The sequence below is a fragment of the Sturnira hondurensis genome, unplaced genomic scaffold (genome assembly GCF_014824575.4).
Source record: "Sturnira hondurensis isolate 20B ecotype Veracruz unplaced genomic scaffold, ASM1482457v3 Scaffold0022215, whole genome shotgun sequence".
NCBI classification, from domain to species: domain Eukaryota; kingdom Metazoa; phylum Chordata; class Mammalia; order Chiroptera; family Phyllostomidae; genus Sturnira; species Sturnira hondurensis.
The window spans coordinates 6153702-6166032 of NW_028094846.1; the positions used below are offsets into that span (position 1 = coordinate 6153702).

Genomic DNA, 12331 nt, shown 5'->3' on the forward strand with positions numbered 1-12331 from the left:
AGTATAATTGAGCTCAGAGTTTCCAAGAAAAAGATATAAAGTGATTGGAGTGGCAGAATGTTTTCTAAATTTATTTAAAGTTATTCGACCTGTGAAAACAATAGTTTTCCCTGGCTGCTGTGGCTCAGTGGACCGAGTGCCGGCCTGTGAACCAAAGGGCTGCTAGTTCCATTCCCAGTCAGGGCACGTGCCTGGGCTGCAGGCCGGGTCCCCAGCTGGGAGAGGTGCGAGAGGCAACCACACAGACCAATGTTTCTCTCACACATCAGTGTTTCTCTGCCTAACTTTCTGCCTTCCCACCTCTCTAAAGATAAAGAACATCTTTAAAGAAATGAGATGTATACATGGTAAAAGGTAATAAAATTATAAAATGTAATGAGTAGGTGAAAATAGGCATGTTTTTCGAATATTGGTTATCAGAGGCATTCTCTAAAGTTTTGTGGAAAGATGAAAGAATTTTTTAATAATGGGTAGTAAATATGGAGCTCTTAAAAGGTTTATTCATTTCAAAATGGTTTCAAGGGTTGTTTGATAAAAGCCATAATTGAAGCTAAGTTAGAAATGCACCCAGAGCCCTGGAGTACAGCTGTTGTGCTTCGTTTTAACGGGGGCTGCAGGGTTCATCCCTTCCCAGTCGTGTGAATTTCCAAGACTGTCACGTACCCCATTTGAACCTTATTTTGGGACAGTGAGTGGTCAGCAACCCAGGGAATGAGGACATGTCCAAATATGGCCATGGACGCATTTGGTAGATGTATTTGGCATCTCAAAGTAACTGCAGATGTTCATCAAAGAGAGTCATCTCTTGCTCCGACCTAGATTCCTTAGGCACTCGGGCAGTTCGGGCTGGGCTTCAGCGCTTCTCAGTCCTCCAGCCCCAAAGGAGCCCTTTGTTCTCTTCGAACACTTCCGACTCCAGTCCTGCCCTTCCTTCGGGACCCATCGTGAATATTGACAGGTCTTCTAAGTACCTTCTTTCTCTCCCGTCTCTCCCCTGCCCTTCCGTCTTCTTGGTGCTGTCCCTGGAGAGATTTCTTTGTAAGTGAGGCCAGCATATGGCTTGTGTTTTTGACCTTTATGTCAGGCTTTGATTTTGAGACATTTGGGAACATGTGTGTGCAGTGCCCACAAAGCAGCTTGCTCACAATGTGATACAGTTGATGCTTCTTTTATTGCTTCTGTGTTACCCCACTTATGCTAAAACTTCCCACCATATTCAAGGGAGGGAAACGAGCAGCAATCCAGCCTTTCTGTGTGACTGTTTCCAGCTCCTCGTTTTAGTAGCACATTTGAAACTAGATACACTTTTGCATTTCCCCCTTTCATCTCTGCTTCTTTGGGGTTTTGGCAAACATCAAGGCAAATAAATCAGACCCACCACTGCAAACCCATCTGCTTTTAGGGACATGCAAGCCAGCCAGTTTGTGATGTTTTACCCTAGCTCCAGCATAGAACTAAGGGAGCATCCCTGTGGAGGAGGAAGAGAAGGCACGTTCTAAGGTCAAGTTTTTTAAGCTCTGAATCATTTATCTGCTGACAGACTCTGGCCAGGCATGGTCTACATTGACATTTTTAATGACACGGACAAGGTGGCATGAGACTTCTAAAGCTGAAATGATTTTGTAGTAGATGGAAAGTGCAAATGCAGTTCTTCCTTGGATTCGGCAATAGGGCTTAATAATAAAAAAGAAAAGATGCCTTCATCATTGTAAAATGTAGCCGGTCAAGTTCCAGTCCAGGTGTTCATTTGTCAGGACATCATGTTCACACTTCTGCTGGTGCTAGGTCACTCGTGAGAAATACCCTTCCAGCTGTTGGCAGCCCAGAAATTGTTTTATAAGAAGTAATAGGCTATGATTAGCCACACTTGTCTTCCTAATGCTCAGTGACACTTGAATGCTGTGTCATTTGTTGCTTGCCAGTGTGGAAGTGATGCTTCCCCCAGAAGAGGAGTGAGGAGGGGTGTAGCCAGTCAGGGCACACGCGTTGTGCTGGGGGCGCCGTTCACGTACCACTCTCCGTAACGGTTGTAAATGGACCCACTTAAAATGGTCAGAAGTGTCGGGCTGCTTATCATACCTCTCAGAGGTGGTTTTAGACTGATTTTGAACAAGCTGAATTGTATCCTCTGTTGGGCCATGGGGTTTTTCACACTGGGGATCAACGTCTTTTTAAAAGATGTTTAGTGTTATGACTTAGTTGTTTGGAATTTCAAGAAAATCCTTGAAAGGTTAACTAATTAGAAATTTATATGGTGGTAGTATCGGGGTGTGGGGTGGGGGGAAGAATATTCACCTTTTCAGACTTTCTTCCCCACCCCTCCCCACTTCTCCTAATTTCGGATCTGAGTCAGCTTTCATGTGGGGCCCAACGTGACCCCTCCTTAGAAGAGTAGGGGACAATGTCAAAGACTCTGCCTACTGGTTACATTCTGGGTAGTGATGGTGCAGAAGGGGGGCATGCAGTGGGGATAGTGGCCTTTGTCCTCTCCACAACCATGACTCAGCCCTTCCCTGAACCTCCGGAGCTAAACTCCATAGCAGTGCTGCTCAAAGCGGTAGCTGCTCCTGCACACCGGGCGTCCACGCTGCCTGTCCTCCCCGTCTTTGAGAGCGTCTTAGTGCACACCTTTCTTTATCGCAGGGGCAGATCTAAGATCTCGGCCGGAGGGCCTGCGGTAGATAGAACTTCGCTCTGCCGAGTGGTTGTTCACTTCTTTTATTCGTGGGTCCTAAAAGCAAGGGGACTTCTGAACACGTCAGGTGTGTGAGAACAAGTTCAGAGCAAGGACTGTGTGCGTTATGTGTGTCGTCATGCTGACAGCCGGGAATTGGCTTCATAATCATGATGTTCGTGGTAGCCAGAGGAAGACACTTATTTTTTTATTATTTAGAGTATACAGAAACAAGGATGTCTAAAATTTTGTTCACCAAAATATTCAAATGGTTAAATGTGATTCTTAAAGAAAAGGGGAATAATAATTACTTTTATTTATTTCTTTAGTGAGTAGTCAGTTTATCCTAGGCAGTGTGCTAAGCACTGTGCATACGTTATTTTATTCTAAATGACATGAATTTGGTATTTTTCCACTTTACAGATGAGGAAACTGAAGTTGAGTGGGATTAAATAAGTTGTCTTGAGATTCCGTAGTTATCGAGTGGAGTATCCAGAAATAGATCCCACGAGCTTTTCTGGCCCCCAAACCACAAAACCTCCATTGTGTCCTGAGAATGGAATGCGAGGTGGTGTCTCTGCTGGGAAGTGAGTGTTGGGTCAGATTGTGAGTGAGTCTCTGGTATTGGGGAAGTCGCTGCCCATGAAGAAGTGACTTCCCTCCTCTCGTTCTGAAGGTAGCTGGCAAGACTTAAGGGGAAACTCTGCTTATGGCAGGGGTGGGGGTTAGGGGGGCGGCCCTCCAAGAAAATGACCTGTATCAGTTTTGGTTGTGCTATGCATTGTTTTTAGCCATGGTAATAACAATTCTACAAGGTCACATGAGACCTTTTAACTCCATGATGTAGATGGTAAGTTATTTGGCCTCTTTTTCATCCTCTGTACATTTTATTTCTTGTATAAATTGACAAATGTATGTGGAGTAAGACAAAAACGAGGTATTAATAGAAGAGAACAGTTGTTTATCACCCTTCTTTTACAGAGAATGAGGTTTGACGACTCCGTGACTCTGATGTCTGTTGAATGGGGAGGAGTGAGGAGTTTGGGGGGTTAGGTGTGGGTTCCTGCAACGCACACTGTTGCTGTTCTCAACAGTGTGGATAATGGGGAGCTGGTTAACTTTAGCTTCACTTAAAAACATGATGATTTTTTCTAGTCTAGTGCACAAGTTTATTCATATGAGCCTATTTATGAGGCTAGTGTGCCTCCTGACCTTCACTTTCAGTGAATAATGTAGCAAAAGAACTTACTGAGTCTATAAAGTGAAGTTCCTGAAATCATTCCCTTAGCCAGCTGAGATTCATGTGAGGAAGAAAACTCAAGTACTTGAGTGTTGAAAGCATTTGAAAGTAACCCCAGGCCCTGGCCTGTGTGGCTCAGTTGGTTGGAGCATCCCGTAAACCAGAGGCTGCTGGTCGATTCCTGGTCAGGCACGTGCCTGGGTTGTGGGTTTGGTCCCCGTCAGGGAGTGTGCAGCTCTCATCTTGATGTTTCTCTCTCATTGTTTCTCTCATTATTTCTCTCTCATGTTGATGTTTCTCTGTCCTTCCCTCTCTCTCTCTAAAAAAAAAAGGCAGTGGGGGGAAAAAAGGTCATTGGGCAAAGATTTTAAAAAGTAACCCTAGGAAGGGAATGTTTATTAAGGAAAAATTTATTATTTTTAATTTCATTTGAATTTTGCCTCTTTCTAAAAAACAAACAAGAAATAGTCAGCTATACATAGGAAAATTGCTCAGAATTATGCAAACTTACTTTCTAGAAATTGTTGGTCAATTTCCCCTTCACTGAATCAGACCGTTGGCATTCCAATACAGCATGATGCCAAATGAGTAGGCAGTTTCTGGGGAATGTACATCAAGGATTTCTCTCCCTGACGTCTTGGAAACTGAGAAGAGTTATCTTGTGAACTGCTTGGCATATGGTTGCCTTTGAAACAGTCCAGCAGTGGCAGCGGTAACATTTCCAGTGGTCATCTTTACAGAGAGTTTGTAAATGGAAACTGTGTAGAAAGAGAACCCTCTCTTGGGGACACCTGGGCAGTGAAAACTTGCTTCTACCTGGTACCACACTCCCCTCCTTATTCTCTAGGCCAGACCAAAAACATACAGTTCGTAGTGTATCTTTTTGTACATTACCTTTATATTCACTTCAGTCTGTACTCCCACCTTCCTCCGAAATGCTTTATCATTAGAAACTCTGTTTACCTTGATAAATATAACTTTTGATGTTCGCTTTTACTTGAGTTGGACTATATTTTTAGGTCTCATTTTTTCCCCAGCTCTCACACTCCATTCCTGTCAGCCATCAGAATTTCCTCTGGACTGATTTGCAGTATGTTTGGTGTTTGCTAGCAAATGTGGAACTTTTCAGTTTGTGGTTCTTCTCTACGTGATGTAAAATCTAATTACCACCCAGCATGAAATAGCAGCTGAAATGAAAAAAAGGCAGCAAGAGAAGGCACCGGCTTCCCTCAGAGCCAGGGAGCTGCTTCCTCCACGCACTTCTCAGCCGGAGAGCCGACGGGAACGGGCATCCGTTACAGTAGCTCACGTGTGAAATGTTCTTTTCCTGTCTGGATTTTAACTGAAAGGGGGGATTTTTTTCCACATCTTTACAGAAGCCAGGTGTTAAACAGTACTTTTAATTTGTAGTCATAGTCATCGGTGTGTCCTTAAACTGTGCAGGGTATTCCCATCGTCAGGGTTGCTGGACCCGCTCCCATCCTGTTTCTTTACGTTTAAACAGATAAAACTAACAGACCTTTACAGGAAAAAATAAAATTAAGTGAAGCGTTAATCATCCTTGTAAGACTTAGAATTGTACTCAGTTTGGAGCTTCTGGATCCTAAACCTGAAAAACAAAAACCTACCTCTAGATTTATCAAAAAAACATTTGTCATCTTAACATGGGAGCACTGAGGCTTTTTATTTTCTGGAGTGCGTGGGGCACTTAACCCCTCAGGGGGAAAGATTGGTCATGTCCTTGCTTTCTACTTTACCATGGTCTGAGTTTTCTGTTTTTACATTGTCCAGAGTTACAGAGTTGGGTTCCATGTGGTATCAGGTGAGCACAGAGAAATGCATGCCTGTACCAGTGTTTGTGTATATTGGTACAACTCTGGAGGAAAGCACATCAGCAGACGTGGAAATGTGTGTGCCCTTGACTTAGCAAGTCCACATCCAGGAACCTATTTTTGAACATGTGTGGATACAAATATTATTTGTAATTTAAATAGGAAAGTGCAAAAGGTCATTATTGGGAGAATATTAAATAAACTGTTATAACCATATCCAGAGGTACCTTATTCTTCTAAACAGCTGCTCTCACGCAGAATGAAATACATTTGTATATATGGATAAGGAATATTCCATAAGTTATCCTATTATGTGAAAGGGGCAGGTAGTCTTCTTCTGTTTGTGCTTCAGAAAGCGAAGGATGGAGATGTGTGTGTACAGCCTCCCTCCCTCTTCTTCTCTCACGTAAACATCTACAGAAAGATGAATGAAGGGGACGGGAACTGTCTGGGGTGTTTATCTCTGGTGAATGGGCCCATGGGTCCAGGGTGGAAGGCATTTGGGGGTGTACTTTTTGTGTGCTATTTGAATTTTCTTTATGATGTGTACATATTAGTTTTAATAATTAAAAGGAAATTTCAATTTTTCTTTCAGGACTCCGCCCAGGAGAGTGTTATCACTCGAGACATTCACCGCACATTCCCCGCACACGATTACTTTAAGGATACTGGAGGTGACGGCCAGGAGTCGCTGTATAAGATCTGCAAGGTAGGGCCCTCCCCTCGGCTTTTCTAACTTATTTTACAGGGTTATATTTTAGGAACCCAGCTTACGGGTTTTCAGACTTTTTTCTGTCCTCACTTCTTTCTTGCACTGTGTCATGTTCTCTGCTTTACACTCAGACTACCAGATCCTCCGTCACAGGTCCTGAAGGTGACTCTTGGGTTGCGGAGGAGGCGCAGTGTGGCCTGCCTCAGTCTGGCTCTGCGCCCACGGAAGGGAACAGAAGGTCCTCTTCAGGCTGAGGCAGTCAAGTCTCAGAGGGGTCCCCATGACTCCGCCCTCTGACAAGATGCTGTGGCACCTGCCTCAGTTTTTTTTTATAATAGGCAAGATGAAGAAGCAGTGTGGCACCTTTCCGAATACTGGCCAGTTCTCTGCTACTGCTGATGTGCTCTGCGTTGTCACATCATACATCTTTGTGCAGTTTGTAGGTCCTGCCTGAAATCTCTCTTCTCCCTCATTGGTGCCAGGCCTGGGGGAAACTGTTTCCTGGTTTTCAGTAAACACACTCGGTGTGGGTACAGAAGATTCTGCCTCTGTTAGTGGAGAATCTTATCACAATATTAATTTCTCTAGGTTATATCAGGAATGCGGAATGACTTTTAAATCATTGTATAAAGTTAACTTATTGTTGTCAACGCTAATTGAGGCCAAAGACCCAAAATTAAGACGTCATTAAACACAGTTTACCCTTTGCCTCATACTTAAGTTGTCCTGCAGAGTGTGCTGGGTTACTCACCATCACCCTCCTCTGCCACTCAGTAGAGGTTGTTAACAAACGGGGAAGAACACAAAAGTCTTGTAATGATATGGAGAAAAGGCAAATACCGTGGTTAATTTTTAAGTTAGATCATTGATTCCTGAATAATCAAATTTTGCCATTTGAGTAATTAAAATTAGCTAGTAGGTAATCAGAAATATACTGACATATCAATGTCACTTTATACTTACTTCTTTTTTATGGCATTTATAAAAGCGCTTGCCCACATATGCTAACCAAGCAGGGTTAATGTTTAATTCTGCAAAGGGCTCAGCTTTCATTAAAGTCCTCCTTGCATGTTTGTGTGTCAGCCGTCTGCCCACTTGTCTTTACTCCTGATGAGAGAGAGTTTTGGAGGAGTATACGTGCATGCACTCATTGAAATTTACTTTTATATAGACAATACCATTCAGGGGTAGAAGTGCCTAATACCTGAATATCTGAGAGTATACTGATTTCTGGAAAGCAGTACATCATCTAGTTTTAAAAAATGTCAAAGCTATTGAACACCAAAAAAATGTGTGATATATTCATTATATGCGCCCTAGGCTGGTGTGGCTCAGTGGACTGAGCATCAGCCTACAAACCAAAGGGTTGCTGGTTTGATCCCCAGTCAGGGCATGTGCCTGGGTTGTGGGCCAGGTCCACAGTAGGGGGCGCATGAGAGCCAATCTTACATTGATGTTTCTCTCCCTTCTCCTCTCCCTAAAAATAGATAAAGAAAATCTTTAAAAATATGTATTTATTATATGCTTATAGCAGGAAAAAGTAATTATTAAAATTTTTCTACCAGTTTTAAAATTCTATAGGCTAATTAGTTTTGGGCTTGTATAAGGAAACTATAGCAAACTTTGTGTAGTTTCTCAGTTTATTTAGAAGAGTCTGGTTTACGGGCTGTGGAGCACTTGCCCCCAGCGTCAAGTCTGTTTTCAGCCAGGCCGTGACGTCCCCTTGGTTTCTCTCTGACCCATGCCCCGGACTTTCTCACGTAACTGAGCAGGTGGTTCTGTGTGCCCACAGCCTGGGACTTCGGTTTGCTCCACTGTGGTAAAACCAGCGTTTGCCTCGTTCTGTCGTATTTGGAGAGGGAAATACCGGAAACATTACCAAACACCAAGATGAAAGTTAAATAGTTGGTACATTGAAGTACTTGCTACCCCTTGCATTTAAAATTGTAGGTTAAAAAATAAAATAAAAATAAAATTGCAGGTTAATGTTCCAACCCTGAATTCATTAGAAAATATTCATTAGTAATTCGCACAGCCCTTGTGGCCATTTTAGATTTTCAGTGTATGTTTTGCAACACAATTATACAGCTTTAAAGGTCTGAGTAAAGAATATTATAAAAATGTAGCTCTAAGATGCCTTAATTGCTGAATTAATTGTGCTAAATTTTGTACAAATTGCAGGAAACAAAAGAATCATGTTAAAAACATTTTAACATGCAGAGGCATGTTAAATACAGCAGAGGCATTCCTATGCCCGGCTCCAGCTGTCTCTCATTGCTGGGACCGTAAAGGAGTGTGATGCACCTTCGAAGACTCCACCTGGCTTTCTGTCGTTGGGTTTGGGTGTGTTTCGGGCGCACAGGGAGCAGGGTGCATTTACTTATCTACTTCTAATTAACTTCTTTTGGTGAGAATTCTTAGGATCGCCTCTCATAACAACTTCCCTGCCTGTCACGCAGCGGTGTTACAGCCACGCGGGGGCGCATTGCACCCCTGAGACTTAGCATCTTCGGGCTGGAGGTCCGTGTATGCTGGCACCTTCCTGCAGTGCGCTCCCCGCCCCTGCCTCTGGTAACTGCAGACATGACCTCTTTTTCTATAAGTTTGGTGTTGTGAGTGGTTTTTTGTCCTGTTTCAGTTTTAGACTTCATTATTTCACTTAGCACAATGCCTTCAGGGTCTACCCATAATGTTGGGCCTTCAACTCTACAAAGAACAGTTTTCTTAATATCACCTTAGATCTCACTGCTACCATTAAAATTTTTAATAAATATAACATTTAATATAAATACAGCAAAGTGCACAAACGTTGAGAGTATAACAGTGAATTTTGCCAAGTGAACACTTCTGTGCAGTTACTATCGGACGAAGGTTTTTACCAGCATTCCAGAAGCTTCCCTTTATTTCCCCTGCCGGTAGTTACCTCCCCCAAGGTCACCATTCTGTTACCATGCAGTAGGATTGCCTCTTTTTGAATTAAAATAACTGGCTTACACAGTATGGAGTACGTGGTTACTCTTGTTCCCACTGTCCGTGAGATTCATCTGGGTTGTTATATATGGCAGTAATGTATTGTTTTCACCGTGACGTAATGTTCTGTGGTATGACTATGTTGTAGCATAGTATACATTTCTGTTCTTGGTGGGCTTTTGAGTTGTCCCAAAAGTTATAAATAACTTTGTCCCACCAAGTTATAAATAGTGCTGGCATGCACACTCTTGTGTTAATAATGTGTTGTTGCCCATAAGGATGCATTTCCGTTGGCAGTATGCTGGGACTGGAGTTTCCGGGTCAGAGGGTATGGGCACGTCCACCCTCAGTCAATACTGCCAAACAGGTTTTCAGTCCTACCATTTACGTCGCCGCCAGCTGTGTATCGGACTCCCGTTGTTCTGTGTTCACCAACACATGGTAAACTTTTAAGTGTCACCATTTTGTTGTGGCGTCTCCTTGTGGTTCCAGGTGCGTTCCGCAGCAGTTACTGGGCAGGGGCACCTTGCCGTACGCATGGTGCCCGTTAGGGTGTCTTCTTCTGTGACAAGCCTGTTTGTCTTTTGCTTATTTTCACAATTGGGCTTTCTCTTACTGTTGTTTTGTAGGAGATTTTTTCTGTATCCTGGGTATGAGTCCTTTTTTAGATATGAGTATTGCAAATACCTTCTGTATGGCTTGCTTTTTCACTCTATAATAGTCTCGTTTGATGGACAGAAGCCATTGAAAGAGTGAGGCCCTCTTTGTTACTCTTCTTTTTTATGGTTAGAGTTTTTGCATCCTGTTTGAGAAGTATTTGCCTAGCCCCAAGTCATGGAAGCTTTCCTGATGTGTGTAAACATTGTATTCTTTTGCTTTTTACCCTGGGATCATGGCCCATGTGCAGCCGGCTTTGGGACGAGGCAGAAGTCAAGGCTCACTGTCCCCCATACACGGCTCTAGCTGACCCGGTGTCACATTGCCACAGCCGTCCTTTGCCTGCTGGGTTGCCGCAGCATCCTTGTCGTCAGTCAGATCCGTGTGTGGGAGGGTTTGAATCTGGGCCGTCCTTTTTTTTTTTATTCTAGATTGTTTCTTTTTTTACTGAATGTATTTGACACAGAGCACTGTATACTTAAGGTGTACAATGTGCTCATTTGATACATTTATGAATTGTAATATGGTTGCTCTCATGGCAATATTTAGCGCCCCATCATATCACACACCAGTAATCATCTTTTTAGTGTTGGAGTAACTAAGTTTTTGTCTCTTACTAGCAAGTTTCATGATCATAATGCAATGCTGTTTTGTCTGTAGTTCTTATACTGTGCATTAGCTCTCTGTGGCTTATTTTACTCATTGCGTATTGGTTCCCTTAATGAATATCAGTCTTAATCTCTCCACCCCTGTGCCCTGGTGAATGCCATTTTACACTTGGGGTTTTTTTTCTTACAAATTGACTTTTTAAGATTTTGCATGTAAGTGATATCATGCAGTGTTTGTTGTTCTCTGTCTGACTTATCTTGCTTAGCATAATGTGCTCGAACTCCATCCACGTGTCTCCAATGTCAAGGTGTCCTCCTTTCTGCCTGAGTAGTTGTGTGTGTGCACCACGATTTTTAGCTGTCCCTACTGATGGACACTTAGGTTGTGTCCGTGTCTTGGCCACCGTGAGTAACAGTGCAGTAAACACAGGAGTGCCTTACCTCTCTCGAAGCCTGTTTCCAAGGCTGGACTGTTCTGCTGCTTTGATCTGTGTGTCTGTCTTTGCGCCAGTCCCACGCTGTTATGATTACAGTAACTTCATATGTCCTATCACCGTGTGTTCTTGGACCTGCAGCTTTGTTCTGCTTCAAAATTGTTTTTACCGTCTTGGCCCTTTGTAGTTCCATATTGTAGAATCAGCTTGGAAGTTTTGAGGGGGATGCCTTTTGAGGATTTTGATTGGTATTTCAAAGAATTGATATTATATCAAATTTACTAGTTTTTCAAAGTTTATTTTATTTCTTATATGTTTGCTTTCTATTTCATTGATATCAGCTCTTATTTTTATTATTTTATTTGAACTGTAGTATCTGATCACCCATCCATATATTCTCTTGTCTCTTATGTTTTAGTTTTATCTACTTGCTTGTGTTTTTTTCCATGCTTGTTTTTAAGAGAGTTCTGAACCTTGTGTCTGAAGAATTACAAAGCTCTGTGTGGTGTTTACTCTGGAGTCTATTCAGAGTTTCCCTGGTGGGAGGCGGGGGGTGGGGGGTCCCTTTGACCCAGGTTTGACCTTTTCTGGCACCGAGGGCAAGGCCTTTCCAGGGTCTCAACTAAGAGCCTGAGGATTCACTAGTGGTCTTTCCCCTTTGTGGGTCCCACCCTCCAGTTTGCATCCCTGATGCTGTGAGACTGCTAAATCTCTGTGTACTTATTCTTAGCGTTCTCGTGGGCCACTTCCCCCCCGCCCCCCGATTTCCACTTCTGTGAGATGTAATTTAGCTCCTGTGAAGAAATAGGAACTATGAAACTTTCACAGTGTTCCCCTCAAACTTCCTGGTAGACAAGTAGGTGGTTAATCATTTCACATTTTCCAGGGGAGCAAGGAATTTTCTCCTGATCTCTAGTTTGTTGTGGGATAACAGGAGCACCAGATTAACATACTGATGTATCTTAATCTTTCAGAGCGAGAGTTTTGCTTAGTTTTATCCCTCCCTTTATATCACTCATTTCACATTTTCCATCTTAGAAGAATTGTCCAATTCTGCTTCATTGCCAAGGACAATGTTTATAGCCGTTGAAAACAGCAAATGCACGTTCACACGTACACATACCCATATAAATACACTTCACAGCGTATGTGTGGGGGTGTGAACTTCGTGCTTAGCTTTGGCATACAGTATCTCAAAAACATT

The 12331-nt window shown here is 42.9% G+C and overlaps 1 protein-coding gene across 7 annotated transcripts in view; it reads left to right on the forward strand.

Moving 5' to 3' along the window:
* The window catches only part of RABGAP1L (RAB GTPase activating protein 1 like), a 448545-nt gene that overhangs the window by 256604 nt on the left and 179610 nt on the right, over positions 1-12331 (forward strand). For all 7 annotated transcript variants that reach the window (XM_037035334.1, XM_037035336.1, XM_037035337.1 and 4 more), the window contains one exon: positions 6342-6455. In XM_037035334.1, the coding sequence (XP_036891229.1) occupies positions 6342-6455 (114 nt within the window). The remainder of the gene's footprint in view (positions 1-6341; positions 6456-12331) is intronic.